The 16,948-nt window shown below is 54.6% G+C and overlaps 1 protein-coding gene across 1 annotated transcript in view; it reads left to right on the top strand.

The window, feature by feature from the left end:
• Positions 1 to 16,948, top strand: part of TAF4 (TATA-box binding protein associated factor 4) — a 67,377-nt gene that overhangs the window by 47,221 nt on the left and 3,208 nt on the right. The window contains 5 exon segments of the mRNA XM_077873796.1: positions 1,535 to 1,704; positions 2,014 to 2,144; positions 2,891 to 3,016; positions 3,392 to 3,448; positions 3,895 to 4,014. Of these exon segments, the coding sequence (XP_077729922.1) occupies positions 1,535 to 1,704; positions 2,014 to 2,144; positions 2,891 to 3,016; positions 3,392 to 3,448; positions 3,895 to 4,014 (604 nt within the window).

The raw sequence follows: 16,948 nt of genomic DNA, 5'->3' as shown, positions 1-16,948 counted from the left end.
GCGAGGGACTACGTGTCAGGGAATCATGGGATAGAGGCTGTAGTGCTGACGTGGGTGATGGTGAAGCAGCAGGAGAGGTCCTGCATCTCAGGGGTGTTCACGGGGCTGCTCCCTCCCAGAAGTCATCCCTGAAGCTGTTGGCTGGTGGAACGGAGTTAGCATCAGCAGTGCTGAGCCTTGGTGGCCCTAGCCTCATCTGCACCCAAGTGGGGTGAGGAGGGTGTTGAGCCTGGGGGCCTTGGCATGGAGGGCCAGCGCCTGGTGGGGCGGGGAGGACATCCATGAGGAAAGGGGGTCTGCTGGCAGGTCAGAGTAGTAAGAGAGAAAGGGTCACTGGGAACCCTGGTGTCTTCCTGCCAGGGGAGGGAGTTAGAAGTGCAGAAGAGTGAGCTAGAACGGCCCCCGTGGGGCTGAGTTAGCTCGGGGTTCAGTGTCTACACACGTAGGGGGAACTGGACGAAGCCCCTTGCTCTGTGCACCGGGGGCGCCCCGGCGTGGCGGCCAGCACACCCAGTGCTCAGACTATGTCTTCTAAAAGCTGTTCTGCTCTTGTGACCCAGACACCTTAGAAAGGCTGGTTCTGGGGTCTTCACAGGGGGAGCTGGTGCATCTTGATAGGTCAGAAAGCAGTGTTGGGGTGGACGGACACCATCAGAATCAACAGGAGTTGCCTAGTTAGGGCCTCCTCACTGCCCATGTTTGTAGGAATGGACTGTGCCCACTGGATGAGACGGGAAAGCACGAGCCTGTGAGAATGAATGGGAAACTTATGGGGAAGGGGGATGTGGGCCGGGACCCCCGAGGGCTGGAGCTCGCAGCACGTCAGGAAGGGACCAAGGAGACCCAGCCCTCTGCGGAGCTTGTGTGACATTCTTGTCTCGAGCTGAGGGTGGGGTGGGGATGACACATCAGATGGACACAGACGTGCAGCAAGACTCCTGGCCTGTGGCCTTGCAGGTGTCACAGGCACAAGAACCAGAGCAAGGCTGAGGAACATTCCAGGCTAAGGAGGCTGGAGAGCCATGCAGGGACGCCCTTGGGTGCAGGGAGCACAGGGTGGAGGAGGGGGGTTCGGGTTGGCAGCTTTCCTGCGGGTGAAGGGAAAGAAAGAGTCCCACACCCTGGACTCCGGTTTTTCTGTAACTGCTACTGTTTTAAGAATAAATTAATGCTCTTTGACTTTTTAAAGAAAGGTTTCACTTGGAACAAACTCCTTGAAGCAGTGAGGACAGTGTTGCTGGGTTTTGCTCCCTCAACTTAGCCCTCACTGGGGGGGCCCTCTGCACACGTCCTCACGCCAGGACGCTTGTGTGGCTTTAAGCTCCATCGGGCCTTCGTTTAAAAGAACAGATTCATTTTCAAAGAACCACTAGCCTTCCTCGTTCAGGTGACAGCGCGGTACAGGAGGGAGCTGGCGGACGCACACCTAGAGGGCATCGGCGTGCTTTCTACACGGGGTCCCACTGGGTCAGGCCCCCCAAGTGCACCTCCTGACGCGCCCCTCGCTCAGTCAGCATTATCTTCTTCTCCGAAGGGATGATGATGACATCAATGATGTGGCCTCGATGGCGGGAGTGAACCTGTCAGAAGAAAGTGCACGAATATTAGCCACGAACTCTGAATTAGTGGGCACCCTGACACGGTCCTGTAAGGATGAAACCTTCCTCTTACCAGCGCCTTTACAAAGAAGAATCTTAGAAATAGGTACGTTGGAGCCCCGCAGCCATCCCCAGGACTGCTGGTGTGCCCGTGTGGCTTAGTCTTCCGAGTGGAGCTGCCGTCTGCCGGCAGCTCCTGGCGGGGCACGTGGGCCTCCGCGAACACGCCTGGTGCCTTGTCCCGCCTTTTGCCCGTGTCCTACATGGCTGATGCCAGTGGTCCTCAGGTAGTTGCAGCGGGTGTAGACCAACCCCTCCCGCCCCGAAGGCCTGCGGGGGCCGTCCTCACGTTGCTCCAAGCGGTGAGTCATGGACGACAGAACAGCGACATTTGTAAAGTGTTGCCTACCCCCAGGTAAAAAACACGGCATCACGGAGTTGCATCCAGACGTAGTGAGTTACGTATCCCATGCTACGCAGCAGAGGCTACAGAACCTTGTAGAAAAGATATCAGAAACTGCTCAGCAGAAGAACTTCTCTTATAAGGTAACTCACTGGCTTCCCAAAGAGGCTGCACTTGCTGTGGACTCCTGGTCAGTGGTGCTAGGAAGCCTCTTCCTGCACCAGACGTGGGGGTGGCACACTGGTTTTGAGTGTTTCATGGAGCTACGTTTTGGGGACGAGGCCACCTCATTAGCCCATGGTGGCCTCAGGCTCTGTGTGCCCTGGCTGGGAAGTAGGATGGGTCTGCATGAGGGTGCACGTCAGGGGTCTAGCCTGGGCTGGGTCTGGGATGGAGGTGACCTCCCCCACTTTGGAGCTCGGGGAGCCTCCTCTGGTTTTACCCTCGCTCCTGCAGACCTTCAGGGCTCTGGCCCACGCCTGCTCCCGTGACTTGGACCACTGCTCTGTTTGGATTCGTGGAGGGTCACCTGTGCTAAAGCCCAGCCTCCGGGGGCAGGCTGCAGGGTGGGATCCGCCTTCCTCCTCCCTCCCTCACATGAGCAGTACCCAGAGGGGCCGACGGTGTGAGGCCGGTGCCGTCAGAGCGGCAGTTAGAATAAAGGAACAGTAACAAAGTGTGCAGAGTGGAAACCCCCGCGAGCCCCAGCACAGCTTGCCTGAGACTCACTTGTGTGTGTGTTAACCCGCAGAGCATGTCACACACAGGCCATCTGGGGATGAGGGGTCAGGTGTGGAAGTTATGTAGGACTTGCTTTGGGAGGTGGGATGATGTGCAGCCTGTCCAGCCTAGGCCCCAAATTTATGACCGTGTTTTTACCTTTTTGTAGGATGATGATAGATATGAGCAGGCAAGTGACGTCCGGGCTCAGCTTAAATTTTTTGAGCAGCTCGATCAAATTGAAAAGCAGAGGAAGGATGAGCAGGAGAGAGAAATCCTTATGCGAGCAGCCAAGGCAAGTACCGCACTTGGGGCTGCTCTTGGCCTGGGTCCTGAGCACCCGCGCACGCGCTCAGGGCTGTGGGAGGCTGGCCCTGTGTTGGGGGCTGGCCCTGCAGAAGACGTGATGCGTGTGATTTAGGAGAGGGCTGCAGGTGGGACGTGGACCTGCGTCCAGAGCCCTGCGGGCCGTCCTGGCATGCCATCTGTCAGGCTCCTGTGACCGGTGGGCGGGATGATGACCGCCTCTGAGCGCTTCTCCAGTGGGCCTGATTTTCTTCGGATTAAGAGTTTGTTTTTTTTCCATGATGTGCAGGCTATATTTTTGTCTTTTGTTAGATGATAGTTCGCTCATTATTTTTTTTTTTTTTTTACTTTTTAAAAAAAATAGTCTCGATCCAGACAAGAAGATCCAGAACAATTAAGGTTGAAACAGAAGGCAAAAGAGGTAAGCTCTTTTTTTTTTTTTTTTTTTAGAGGTAAGCTCTTTTAATAAAAAATCTTTACTATACATTTGAAAATAGATTCTTATGTAACCTAATCGTCCAACTAAAGAAAGGGGAAGAAAGTGGTGGCATCTCTGTGATGAGGCTATGTAAGATGTTTGCAGAGGGCAACTGTGTGTTCTGCTTTTAGATGGAACAGTAATTTCTCATGGGGTCTCTTCAGTCTTTATATTTACACAGTTTGTTATATTCTCTGAGCTTCTAAAGATGAACGTATTTTTGCTTTATGATTTTTCTGATCGCAGGATAAACCTACCATTACAGTCAAAACAGTAAAGAAATTTTAATTTAGACAGTTTCTGAAGATCTTTGATGTCTCTGTTACTTTTGTGATAAGCAAAAGTCATGTGCATGAAATGACAGTCCTCGTTTCCTCTTCAAAACAAAGATGCAGCAACAAGAGCTGGCACAGATGAGGCAGCGCGATGCCAACCTCACAGCACTCGCCGCCATCGGGCCCAGGAAAAAGAGGAAAGTGGATTCTCCAGGACCGGGGTCGGGGACAGAAGTACGTAGCACGACAGCGATCGAGGGCTGGTGGGGGCCTCGGGGGCACCTCTCTGTCGGCAGACACATGTGAGAATTGGCCTTACATGTGGCCATCTCCCTTGGAATTTCTGTGTCCCGTCGACTTGTGGATGGAAGTTCTTTCTGTGAGGAAGTGAGGGCTGTGATTGGATGCCGTGAGGTTAGATGGCCTGTGCAGGGAGCGCAGGGTGACGCTAACTGCTGGAGCGCCTTCCAGGGGCGCCCGCTCCTGAGCAGCGTGCGTGACGCAGGCCTGGAGGAGGACGGACGGGGCCATGGGGCCTGGCGTGAGGGAAAGCAGCCCGTGCTGGTTTCTGTTCAGATTTTGTTAGTTTTTTGTTTTATTTGTGGTGATACCTTCATGTAGTTATAAACCTAACTTTAGGGTATTGCTACTTTTGTTTACACTGTGACTTGTTTTTTGAGTAAATTACAGGAAGAAAGCAAGCCTGGCCTTTCCCTACGGCTTCTGGTGGTGGTGGCGGCCGGGCTTGCGCTGGCAGCAGTTCCCTGGGCCCGCAGGGCAGCACCAGCGTTTCTTGTGTGGTGTGCTGACGACGGGTTCTCTCGGCTTCTGTGTACGTGAAAGAGGCGATGTTTCTCCCTCAATTTCGAATGATATTTTACCTGAATATAAAATTCTGGGTTGACAGTGTTTTTTTCATTTAAGATTTATTTTCTTCTACATTCTTGGATATGCGGAGCATATCCGGATGGATGTCATCTAACTTTCAGAAAGGACCCACCAAGAGGGATACTTGTGCCCCAGGACCAGGCACCCTTTGCACCGTGCCCCCTGCCCTGTTCCCTGGGCCCCTCTACCTGACAGCTGGCGTCTTGCACGCCTGCAAGGACATTCCCGCGTCAGTGCTGTGCTGTCTTGTTCCGGGTCACAAAAAAGGTGGGAGTTTTCCTAGTGTGTGTCCCCAAATTGCAAAACTCTCATTCATAAACCTGATGCCTGGCTGTGATAGGTCCATGCCCGGCGCGGTCCTGTAAAAGGGGCGGCTCGGTTGCCTTCTTGGGCCCACCGAGGTCTCCGCCTGCTGTCTCCCTCCTTGGTGCTTTGAGGTTATTGTCTTAATTTTTAGATGTTTGTCTGGGTTGTCTTTAGACTTGGTTCTCTTGACATTCAGCCTGGTCAGGGCTCTTAGATCTGTAGGTCAGTGTTTTTCCTCCAATTTGAGACATTGTGACATTGTGACCTTTATTTCTTCAAAATTTTTTTCTGCTGGTCTTTTTTTTTTCTTGTGGGGTTTCCAGTTACACATATGTCAGACCTGATGATGTTGCCCTTGGGTCTCAGGCACTGTTCAGTTGTCTTTCATCTTCTCTTGTCCTCAGCACGATTTCTTCTGATCGCAGTCTCCAGGTTCCCTGACTGCGTCGATTGTGTCATCGGCAGGTGGCCGTGAAGCCCACCCAGGGCAGCTCTCACGTGCTGATGTATTTGTGCCTGTGGGGTTTCCCGCCGGTCTTTCTTAGGGTTTCTGACTCTGCTGAGATTCCCTGTCTGCTCACGTCCTGAGAAAGAGCACAGCTCCCGGGACATCATGCCTCTGGCCTCTTTGTCAAAGCTGCTTTGATGTGTTTGCAGGGCCAGCATCTGGGCTCCTCAGCTTCACTCCGTTCACTGCTTTTCTCCTCAACGGTGGGTCATGCATTCCTGTTTCTTTGCACGTCTCGTGATTGTTGCTCGATGCTGGATATGGTGGGTGACAGGTTGAGAGACTGGGTTTTGTCTTCCTTTGGAGACTGCTGACTCTTGCTTTAGCAGGCGGTTCACCCTGACTCGTGTGCTTTGGGTTTCACTTTGGGGTCAGTACGGGCCTGTGGGACGCCCCTGCACACTCCGCCTTCCCTGTCCACGTTTGGTTCTAGGCTTTGTCAGGGTGGCTCTTACCCTAGGGAGTAAGTTGTCCTCCCGGGGAAAGGCCCTGCGATGTCTCGGCTGGGGGCCGCGGTGGGAGGGAGGTCTTCGCGCACGTGGGCTGGGTTCCAGCGAGGCCTGTCATGCGTGCACACACTCTTGACTCCACTGACGTAGTGCGTTGTCTGGGTGTCATGTCTTCGCCTCTGTCCCTTTCACCCTCCCCCGGCTCACCATCCTGCAGTACTGGTGGTGTCTATGCAGAGTCTCATTCTGTGCCACAGTCTGGGATTGTTCGTGGGGACGACATCCCCGAGGTCATCCACACGGATGACAGTCCGTGTCCTGTGTTCCTAAAGGTCCATTTCCGTAGCCGAAATCCATGGCTCCCGTTTTCTTTCCTTGAGAACCTTACACGTGTTACCCTGGACGTTTATTCCCGGCGTACAGTGTTGCTCTTCAAGCCTGATGATGGTCTAATTTTATTTCTCTTGTATGTCATGTGTTCTTTTTGCCCAAAGGATTTTTTTTTTTTTTTAAAGAGCCTTTAATTGTACTTGGAATTAGTTATCTTGTGTTGGCATTCTTGGGTTGAGTCCTTCACAGGCAGTTTCAGATCTGTTTTATTCGGGAACACCTTCTCTCTCGGTGGGTTTGCCCAGCTTCCTCTGCAGACGTCCCGGTGGTGGGGTCATGTCGCCCTTGCCTCGGCCTTCACGCCGCCCTCGCCTGCCCCTCGCCTGCCCCTTGCCTGCCCGCTCCTCCCTCTGGCGGCCTCTTTCGGGCTCACGGCTCCGTTCTTGTGGTTTGGCTTTCGTTCACAACTTCCCTTTCTAATTTTTCTTGCCTCTGGCACCTCGTTTCTACAGTTTGCAGATCCAGCTTCTGTTCTCTCCCGACTGCGACCATGTTCTTCGTGTCTTCTAGCTTGTTTGAAGGTAGAACGTGACAGTTCCGGTCTGTTTATTATTATGTGTTCATGGTGTTTCTCGTGGTAGAGATGTCATTCATCCTCTTTCTCTCCTTTTTCCCTTGTCCCGACTCATGTGGGATTTGGCCTCTGTGTTTTCCGGTTCTCCTTTCCTATGAATTTAGTTTTCTTAAACTTCTAAGAGGAGATGGTGTCTGAGGTAGTCTGCGAACCTCTCGAGCCCCTCTGATGTGGTCTTCGTGCGGTGATGGAGGTGCGGCTGCTTGCTCTCCCCGGGCCCCCGGTGTCCACCCGCCGTGCTCTCGGGCTGCCCTGGTCTCCACTGCCCCTGTCTTCCTCGTCTTCAGTTTCCCATCCCCTGGTCTCATCTGTGTGAGGCCCTGTGCTGTTGGGCCCAGGGCAGGCCCAGCCCCAGGCTCAGCGGCTGTCTCCATTTCTGAGGACCCACGGGCTCCTGGGGTTTCCAGGCCTGCTAGTGCCCACTGGTGTTGCTCTAGTTTGTGCCGCACGGTTTTGTGGTACCATCCGGCCTGTGGCTGCCCGCGGCTCACCTCCCCTGGCTTTGCTGTGTCGTCTGCTGGTTTTAGGTTTTGTCATCTAGTTGCCATAAGTCTACGTGGGCCTTTGGGAAGACCAAGAAACAGCTGCCCCTGTGGCTGTCTTCCCAGGGTATAGTGATTTATTTTTTTTTTAATACAACTTTTTAAAAAATTGAAAATAGTTTCAACCTACTGAAAAGTTGTAGTAGCAGCACATAGAACTCCGTTAGTCTGAGTTCTCAGTTCTGAACATTGCATCACACGCACCTCATCCCGGTGTCTGTGTGTCTCAGTGTGTGCGTGTGCACTGCCTGTATGGACCTGCATAGTCTTCCTGTGATGGGATGTCCCGCGCCCCCCAGTGCCCCACAGCCTCCCAGTCCCAGGCAGGAAGTCCGCCCGCCCTCCCACCTGCTCCCACCTGCCCCCACCTTGCTAGCGGCCCGGCAGCGTCTCTGTTGCTCTGTGCAGGGACGTGTGGCATCCAGCTGGCACGCCACATGAGCCTGCTCTGAATCTCCCCGTTCTGGATGGTACTGAAGAGGCCGGGGCTTGTGTGTGGGGTGACTGGCAGGGGCGCCCCCATCTCGATGGGCAGGCTGTTGGGTCTGTCGCATCCGGAGGCCCGTGTGGAGACCTTCCTGCTGACCTGCACGTTGCTCCCCGGTTCGTCGGCTCAGCCGTGTTTCCGCAGTGTGATCCCCGTGACTCCGTGTGTGTTGGCATTTAGTAAGGAGCTGTTCAGGGCGATGCGGAGGCCGTCCTTCCTCAGACCGCCACCAGCCTCGGCATCCACTGCTCACACCCGCCTGCCTCTCGGCGGCCGTCACAGGTGCCGGTTGTGAGGACCTTTGTCCGTTGCACCTTCCACGTTTGCTAGTTGCCTTCTGCTGTAAGGAGAGCTTTCCCTCCTCCGTTCATGCTCCATTTGTTTGTTCGCTCATCACCGTGGCAGGGACCATGGACGCCTGTGTATTCCGTGGGTTGTAATCAATACTCTCATTATTTCTAGATTTGGGCAGTGGAAGCTCCTTCAAGCTGGTTTCTATATCCTTTTGAAGTATCTCCCTCGTTCTTGAAGCATCACGGTTTTACTGGCGAGAGGCATCCCGGGGCCTCTGGTGCTTCCCCGCCCCTCCGGTGCTTCGCCAGGAGCCCTGGTGCCCTCCAGGGGTAGGGGGTGGCGGCGGGGATGGTGCGTGGAGGCCAGGGTCAGAGCTCTGTGTGTGCTGTTCGCTGCACGGCTCCTTCCAGGCCCAGGGGCGTTCATGCAAGTGCAGATGCGTGTGTGGCGCTTTCTGTGTCTGAAACACCCGTCTCGTTCCTGCGAACACCCGGATCGTAGTCTGCACGCAGGGCTGCTGCCCAGCCTTCGCCCTCTCCTTGCCTATGAGTCCTTCTCCGTGAGAGATCGAGTTCCCGTTATTCCCTGTGTTTGGTCCCAGCCACGCTGGCTGCTGGGGTCCCCGTGCCGGGAGGGGCAGGAGGGGGTAAAGCATATTGATTAACTTTGACTCAGGTGTTAAGGTACGTCCAGAGTCTGTGCTGGGGACTAGGAAAAGTGTGTGCTTCCAAACCCACGGGGGGAGCCGGCCGCGAGGCAGCAGCTGGCAGTGAAAGCACGGGGACCCGGAGCGACACGGAAGGAAGCAGGTCACCAGAGGCTGTTCTGGGGAGTTCTTTCGTATGTTGTTGCTTTTGCCTGTTTTGGGGCTTTGGGGGGATGCTTGTGTGTTACATACAGAGCGGTTACCACCGAGTCTCTGCTTTGTGCCTTCCTTCATCAGAGGTAGTAGTAGTACTCTGATCCTTTTCTTTTTTTGAGTTTAGGAGCAATTCCTTGGGATACATCTTTTAAAAAACCATTCATTTTGAACTGATTTTAGATGCATGGAAAAGTAGGGAAACGAGTGTTTCTGTGTACCCCTCACTCAGCTTCCCCCCAGTATGAGTCATTGGTGCCATAGGCTGTTACAAGACTTTATCTGATTTTGTTTTTCAGAATTTAATTTTTTAGAAGTATAATAAACTTTTGTTTTAGAGCAGTTGTCGGTCGACAAGGGAATGGGGAGGGAGGCTCGGAGGTTCTCTGCACCCACCCCCACGGCCTCCCCGTTGTCCTCATCACTCACCACAGTCGTGTTGGTTTTGCCAGGATGAGTCCACACACTCACATCGTCATTACCCACAGTCCACGGTTGGCCCTCGGGTCCCTCTGGGCGCCGCGCGCCGCGGGTTTGCACAGACGTCCAGTGACGGGCATCGGCTGTAGCGCATCACGCAGGGCCGTCTCCCTGCCCTGAGTCCCCCCGCGCCACGCGCTCGTCTCCCCCTGCCCGCACCCCGCCTCCCGCCGCCCCAGGGCCCACCGGTCGGTCCACGTCTCCGTACTTGCGCCTCTTCCAGAAGGTCACGGGGTCGGAGTCACGCCGCGTGCGCTTCCTTCGCTTGGGGACACGCGTCCTCCGTGTCTTCTCACGTCAGCCCGAGTGACAGCCCGTCGTCTGGACGGACCGCCCCGGACTCATCCCCCCTGCCCAGGGGCGCCTTGCCCGCTTCCCAGTGTGGGCGGTTCTGGGCAGAGCCGCGTGGACATCCATGAGCGGGATCGTGGACGTGGGCTCTCAGCTCCTGCGGGCAAATCCCAGGGCGCCCGGGCGCTGGGGCGCAGGGTAGGAGGGGGCTCGGGCTTGTCAGCGTCGCCCTCCAGAGGGTCTCCCAGGTGGCCGCGCCGTCCCGCCTTCCCGCCGGCCCCGCAGGGAGCCCTGCTGGCCCACGTCCCCGCCTGCGCTTGGCGTCGTGGGCGCGGTGGTCTTGGGCCCTTCTGACGGGCGTGCGGGCGTCTCGCTGGTCCTCGTCGGCATTTCCTGGTGACACAGGCCGAGGGGCGTGAGTTCAGGGGCTCGCCTGCGGGTCCTCTGTGGTGAGGGGCCGGTCAGGGCTTTGGCCCCTTTTTTTTTTTAAAGATTTATTTATTTATTTATTATTTATTTATTCATGTGAGACACAGAGAAAGAAAGAGAGACAGAGGCAGAGACACAGGCAGAGGGAGAAGCAGGCTCCATGCAGGGAGCCCGATGCAGGACCCGATCCCGGGTCTTCAGGATCATGCCCTGGACTGAAGGCAGGTGCTAAATGGCTGAGCCACCCGGGCTGCCCGGCACAGTTTTTTTTTTTTTTTTTTTTTAAAGATTTGATTTATTTATTCAGGGAGAGAGAGAGAGAGAGAGAGAGGCAGGGGGAGAAGCAGGCGTCATACAGAGAGCCTGACGTGGGACTCGATCCAGGGTCTCCAGGATCACACCCTGGGTTGCAGGCGGCACTAAACCGCTGCGCCACCAGGGCTGCCCCCGGCCCAGTTTTATTCAGGTTGTTTACTCTTGTTTTGTGAGTTCTTTGCAGAGTGGGTGATAGTCCACGAGCAGATGTTTCTTTTGCGAATATTTTTTCCACGTGTGAGTGCCCTATTTTCCCACTGGTGATGTCTTTGTGTTGCAGGACCTCACCCGGGACCTTGTGGTTCCTGACTTGGTGTCTTTCCCAGTCCTTGTCTTTCCTAATATTGACACTTGTGAAGTGTGTGTGTCACGTATTTTGTACAAAGTCCCTTAATTTGGGTTCCTCTTAGGTTTCTTCATGACTAGATCCAGGCTCCGTAATTTTGGCTAGAATGTCAAAAAGCTGGTAGGGTGCCCTTGTCCGTGCATCACGTGATCACCTCGACCACTGGGTTCAGGTGGCATCTGCCGGCTGACTGTGCCGCGGGCTCCTGCGTCCCCAAGCAGTTGTCTCTGCAGTGGCGGCTGTGCTCTCTGCCTGGGACTGGTTTTCTCTTTCTGGCCCCACGCGTGTGTTAACTGTGGTTCTGCTGTAAAGGGAGCTGTCGCCTCTGCCCTGTTCCCCCTCCTGCTTGCTCGTTCAGTGACTTACCCATGTTAGTGTGTACACTTGGCTTGTACCGTGGGTGACCCTCCGTCACCGCTGTCCATGTTTGGACGCCCACGTGGCCTCGGCCTCGGCCAGCTCCTATGACCTCTCATGACCCCTCACTTTTTGAAGACTTCTTCCTTTCTCACATTGCAGAATGTTCCAGACTTAGCTTATGGTATTCCTGCCATAACCATGGAATCAGCGCAGGCTCCTTCTGTTGGCCGTGCTCCTGGGTGTCCTGTGTCCAGCCCTCCTCGAGGGCCACACGCGCTCCGCCACACTTGCTTTGTTTCTGTCCCTCTGTCTCTGCTGGAAACAGGCGCTTGTACGTGGACCTCAGCTTCTCTTCTGCTGCCACAGGGCTCCTCCTGGCCGTGCCTGGTGTCTCATGTGGGAGACCTGGTTTGTTGTTCCACGTGTACTTATTTTTGTTTGATCCTGAAGTATAAAGACGTTTCAGAGTTGCTAAGCTGTGTGGAATATTTCTGCACCGTTCTTGTTGTACTTAGCATCACAACATCCGGTCAGAATGTTGCATTTCGAAGCTGCTCGGGTGGGCTTCTTCCTTCCTGCCACTGCTTTCACCGCGGCTCTAGTCCTTACTCCGTAGCGCAGCGCAGCGCAGCTTTAGGCTCTCCTGCTGCTGCCTGTATTCCATGTTGGATTCCCCTACTTTTCGGTTGATTTTAATTGTTTAGTTTGGTGGGCGGAGCGTGGCCAGGGCTCCAGGGATCAGAAGTGCGGAGAGCCCTGCAGACAGAGGGTGCCCATCATGAGTCCCGCCCCCCACCCCCGCAGTCCATGTCCACTCAGTGCACCTGTGCGTGTTTTCTTTCCCTCTTTCACCTTCCTTGAGGTGCAGGCAAGGCACCCTTTGGCAGCGTGCCATTCTCACTAATACATCCTGGAACTTGATTTCATTTCAGAAAGATCCTCCTCATTCTGTTTTATAGCAATGCGGTGCCTTCGGAACCGTCGCCGTCTCTCCTCGTGCACAGGTGATGCGGCCTTAGATACCATGTGCACGAGCATCTTCGCCTTGCGGGGGTATCGTTGAGGGTGGTTAAGGGCACAGGTAGTTTTGTTCGCAGTGGCTGGGCTCCCCTCTGGAAGATCATGCCACGTTGTGTCCCCCTGTGGCGTGGGAGAGGGCTCCCCACGCTCACCAGCGCCAGGTGTTGTCCTCGTCTTAGATTTTGCCAGTCTGACGGGTGATACAGGTCATCGGTTTCCATGATGTGCAGTGGGTGCTTGAGGACAGGCATATTCTCCCGAGAGGGTGGAGAGCTTAATAGATGTCCATGATGCCTACCTTGCTGATTATGCTGACCAATTTTCTGAGTCCTTGCTTATTTTTGTCCATTTGATGTGTTTTGTCCTGAGTGTGGTGACTGTTACTAGCGCGATTCTATTTTTACCTCCTATGTTTCCTGCAGTTTTTGCTTTGTAGCGAGGGGCTGTGTGTGTGCCCTGTTATTTGACACGTAAGTATTGATAAGCGTTACAGCTTCTGTGAGTTGTCACTTTCGGTGTTAAAAAAATACCCGTTTTGTCCAGTGGGCTTGAGTTCTGTGTCCTGAGTTGGGACCGTCACCCATTCTCCTTGCTTCCCTCCGTGTAGAACACCTCTGTTCCCCCACCTGTTTTAGCCTTCCTGATGTTGGGCATGTCTCCAGTCAGTAGCACAATGGCTTGGTCTTTTTTTTCAGAGTCAAGTCAAAAAGCTTTTCTTTTCTTTCTTTGTTTTCAGGATTTTACTTCTTCATTAGAGAGACAGCAATAGAGAGCACGAGCAGGTTGGAGAGGGGGAAGCAGACTCCCCACTGAGCAGGGAGCCCGACCCGGGGCTCGATCCCAGGATCCTGAGATCATGACTGGAGCTGAAGGCATGACGCTTCCCTGGCTGAGCCCCCCTGGCACACCAAAAAGCTTTATTTTATTTATTTTTTATTTTTTAATTTTTTAAAGATTTATTTTATTTATGAGAGAGAGAGAGAGAGAGGCAGAGACACAGGAGGAAGGAGAAGCAGGCTCCATGCAGGGAACCCGACGCGGGACTCGATCCCAGGACCCCAGGATCGCACCCTGGGCCAAAGGCAGATGCTAAACCACTGAGCCACCCAGGGATCCCCCCAAAAAGCTTTATTTTAATGTGTGAATGAAAAAAGTCCGTTCCCCGTTATTGATGCGACCAGCATGCCTGGTCTTTTCTCTCTCGTGATATTTTACAATTACACATATTTTGTGTTTGCTGGGATTCTCTAAAGTGTATATTCTTTGCTCTTTAAGGAAAACGTTCTGTTTGTACTCAGGAAGGTTTATGATTACTTTCTGGTGGTCATGTTTGCACATAAACCTCACGAAAGGCCTCCAGTCCTTGGTTTTTATGGAACTGGTCCCCGTTGGTGCCAGGCTCTTGCCGCCAGCCTGGCCCGTCCCCCCCGCCCCCCGGCTGTCTGCGTCCTGTCACCACACGTGACCTTCTGCCCGCCCTGCGTCCGCTGTGGTATCAGGTGCATGTTTCCGTGGGTGCTGACCCGTCTCATGGCCGCGGCCTGACCCCACCTCTCCTGGGGCAGAGCCCCCACGAGGGCCTCGGTGCAGGGTCCCCTGACGTTTGTGTGTGGAAAGCAGTTCCTCTGTGGCATGGGCAGGGAGGACAGTGTGGCGGGACGGAGAACCCTTGGTTCACATGTTCTTTCAGTAATTTTGTGAATGCTCGTCCGTGGTCGCCTCATTTTTGTGAGTTGGTTTTGAAAAGCTGATGTCAGGCGGATTGTCTTAGCTTTGTAATTTATTTTCCCTTTTTCCCTAGAGGCCTCATCTGTCTCTTTGAAAGTAATAGTTTTATGAGGAGACGTCAGGGTTGATAGAGTGCAGATTTTGGTCTCTGTTTCCCAGAACTTTCTCTTGGATTTTGGCCTCGGTGCCTCTTGTGCTACGTTGTCTGTTTCGCTTCTTTGGAGGCTCTAATGCCGCAGCGCCCGTCCTCGCGTGTGCCCCTTGCTGGGCCCCCCTACTTCGCTGCTCCCCGCCTCGGCACCTCATAGCTAACTGCTAACTGACTCATTTCTGATTGGATTTTTTTTTTCATTTTTTTCCTGCATCCAGTCAATTCTTACTCCTTTGTTGTTAAGATTTTACTTATTTATTTTAGAGGGAGTGAGCGATGGGGTGGGGGAGGCAGAGGCAGAGGGAGAGAATACCAAGCAGACTCCACACTGAGTGTGGGGCACAGCACGGGGCTCTATCTCACGACCTTGAGATCACGACCTGAGCGGAAACCAAGAGTTGGATGCTCAACTGACTGTGCCACCCGGGCGCCCCTCTTTCTGTTTCTTAATCCAGTTCTTTGTTAATATTTCAGGTTTTTTTTTTTGAAAATTATTTATTTATTCATGAGAGACACAGAGAGAGAGAGAGAGAGAGGCAGAGACACAGGCAGAGGGAGAAGCACAGGCTCCATGCAGGGAGCCCGACGTGGGACTCGATCCTGGGACCCCAGGGTCGCGCCCTGGGCTGAAGGCGGCACTAAACTGCTGAGCCGCCGAGGCTGCCCAATATTTCAGGTTCTGATCTGGAGCAGTTTTCATGTCCTTGAAAACTTAGGTACGTTGTTTGTGGCTGAAGGGGCTGCCCTACAGCGTTCTTGTTTTCCAGACGGCATTTGTCTCTGATGTGCGTGGAATTCCACTTTCTGACCTTTGGCAGCGGGACCTCGTGGACCTGCTGATCTTCCTCGAGTTCACTTTTATGGTTATGGGGGGGGGGGGGGGGGGCGCTCGCAGGACTCGTGGTCCGATGGCGCCCTCTTCTGCCAGCGTCGGGAACTTCCCTCTCCTCTCCTGTCCACCGCCTGGTTTTGCGGCCTTTCTCCGAGGCCCTGTGCTCCGAGGACTCTGCCCCCCCAGCCCCCCCCTCCTGTTGGTGCTCTGGGCGCTCAGACAGGTGGACCAGTGGCCACTCTGGGCTGGCTTTGGCCGGACATGGGCCCCCGCCGTCTCCCGTCTGTCTTTGCCATGTAGCCTTGTGGGTGCTGGGGCACCGCACTGAGGAGGGGCCGGTTCTGCTCATTTGGGGCCCTTTTGGAGCACAGTGCTCCCTGCTTCACTGATGGAGTGATCTCTGTATAGACTGGTGTTTCCCTTCTGGTTCTGAGTTGTTTTCTGGGGTGAGCCGGGAGCCGCCAGGTGACTCGCCAGCCATGCGCTGTCTTCATCCTCCTGTGAGTGCCGTGCATCCCCCCGGGATGAGTACCTGGGTGTCTTTACCGTGGCTGGGGGTCTTCGAGGTACCTGTCTGCGCAGGTGTGCTCTGTTTTGGGCAGTGAGAGCTTACCCCCCCTTTGGGGAGTGTGCCATCTCCAGGGCCAGCCGAGTGGGGCAGGCGGAGCCTGTGCCATTTGGTTCTCTTGGCGTTTCACCCCAAATTGCTGGTTGTCCAGCTGAGGCCTGGGGTGTGGGAGCAGCCTTGAGAGCCTCGCCCGAGAGCTGCCTGCTGTGCTTCTGGCCACCTCTCGGCCCCCCCATGTGGATATTCCCTGAGGCAGTTCCCGAGGGGCCCATGGGCAGGGCCTCATGTTCTTGGCCCTTGTGGGAAGCTCAGAGCTGGGCCAGGAGCTTCTCCCCCAGTGAGTGATGTGGCGCCTCCCCTCTCCACAGTGGGCTCTCCCGCATGAGGTGGCCCACGAGCCAGGTGGGATTTGGATGGAAGGTGTTTTTTCTTTCCATTTGGTGTTACATCAAGTGTTTATTGGCTGTCAGATTGATTGTGGCAGTTCTTTTTTTAAGATTTTTAAAAATTTATTTATGCATGAGAGACATAGAGAGACAGAGAGAGACAGAGACACAGGCAGAGACACAGGCAGAGGGAGAAGCAGGCTCCATGCAGGGAGCCCGATGCGGGACTCGATCCCAGGACTTCAGGATCATGCCCTGGGCTGAAGGCGGCGCTAAACCGCTGAGCTGCCTGATTGTGGCAGTTTGACGATGGAAAAGGCTGCCTTCGGAAGAAATGGCTTCCTTTTGTCAGTGTTTCCAGTGGTCCTGTGACAGGGTGATGGTATTCTCTGTTTTCAGAAGTGGAAGCACCTTGCACAAGAGCGTAAGTGCTGTGTCCAAGGTCACTGTGTTTTTAGCCCCAGTGCCTGCAAAGACAGAGCGAACTAAACAGCCCTTTGATGGGTGTGCAAGCTGCTGAAGTTGGTCCTGCTGACCGCCGCCTCCCGGGCCCGACGTTGGCCCTTACCCGGCAGAGTGCTCTGTTACTCCGGGTCGGGGCGCGGTGCCGGCAGGCTGCAGTGGCGGGGCGGCTCAGGACCTCCCACAGGCTCTCCCCGCCCTGCCGGCTGGGCTCTGGGCTCCTGTGACCCCCTTCTGCAGCCCGCAGAGCAGATGACCATGACCCTGGAGGCGAGACCCTGAATGCATGTCCTTCCATTTTGGTGTGAAATGGAAGAGGCAGTGCTCATCCCACATAAGTAGAAGTAATTTGAGTATCAAGTAGGATATCTTTGAACATAGGCTTTTTGTAAAAGTCCATAGAACCACGAGAAATGGCAGTTTTTCGCTGTCCTTCAGAGCACGTTGCCTGGGCCTGTGGGAGGCGCTCAGCCGGCCGTCCTGGGCCATGCTGACACTTGCCC

This window comes from Canis aureus, chromosome 26 (assembly GCF_053574225.1).
Source record: "Canis aureus isolate CA01 chromosome 26, VMU_Caureus_v.1.0, whole genome shotgun sequence".
Taxonomy (NCBI): domain Eukaryota; kingdom Metazoa; phylum Chordata; class Mammalia; order Carnivora; family Canidae; genus Canis; species Canis aureus.
The sequence above is the reverse complement of the archived record's forward strand: the minus strand, read 5'-3'. Positions and strand labels throughout refer to the sequence as shown.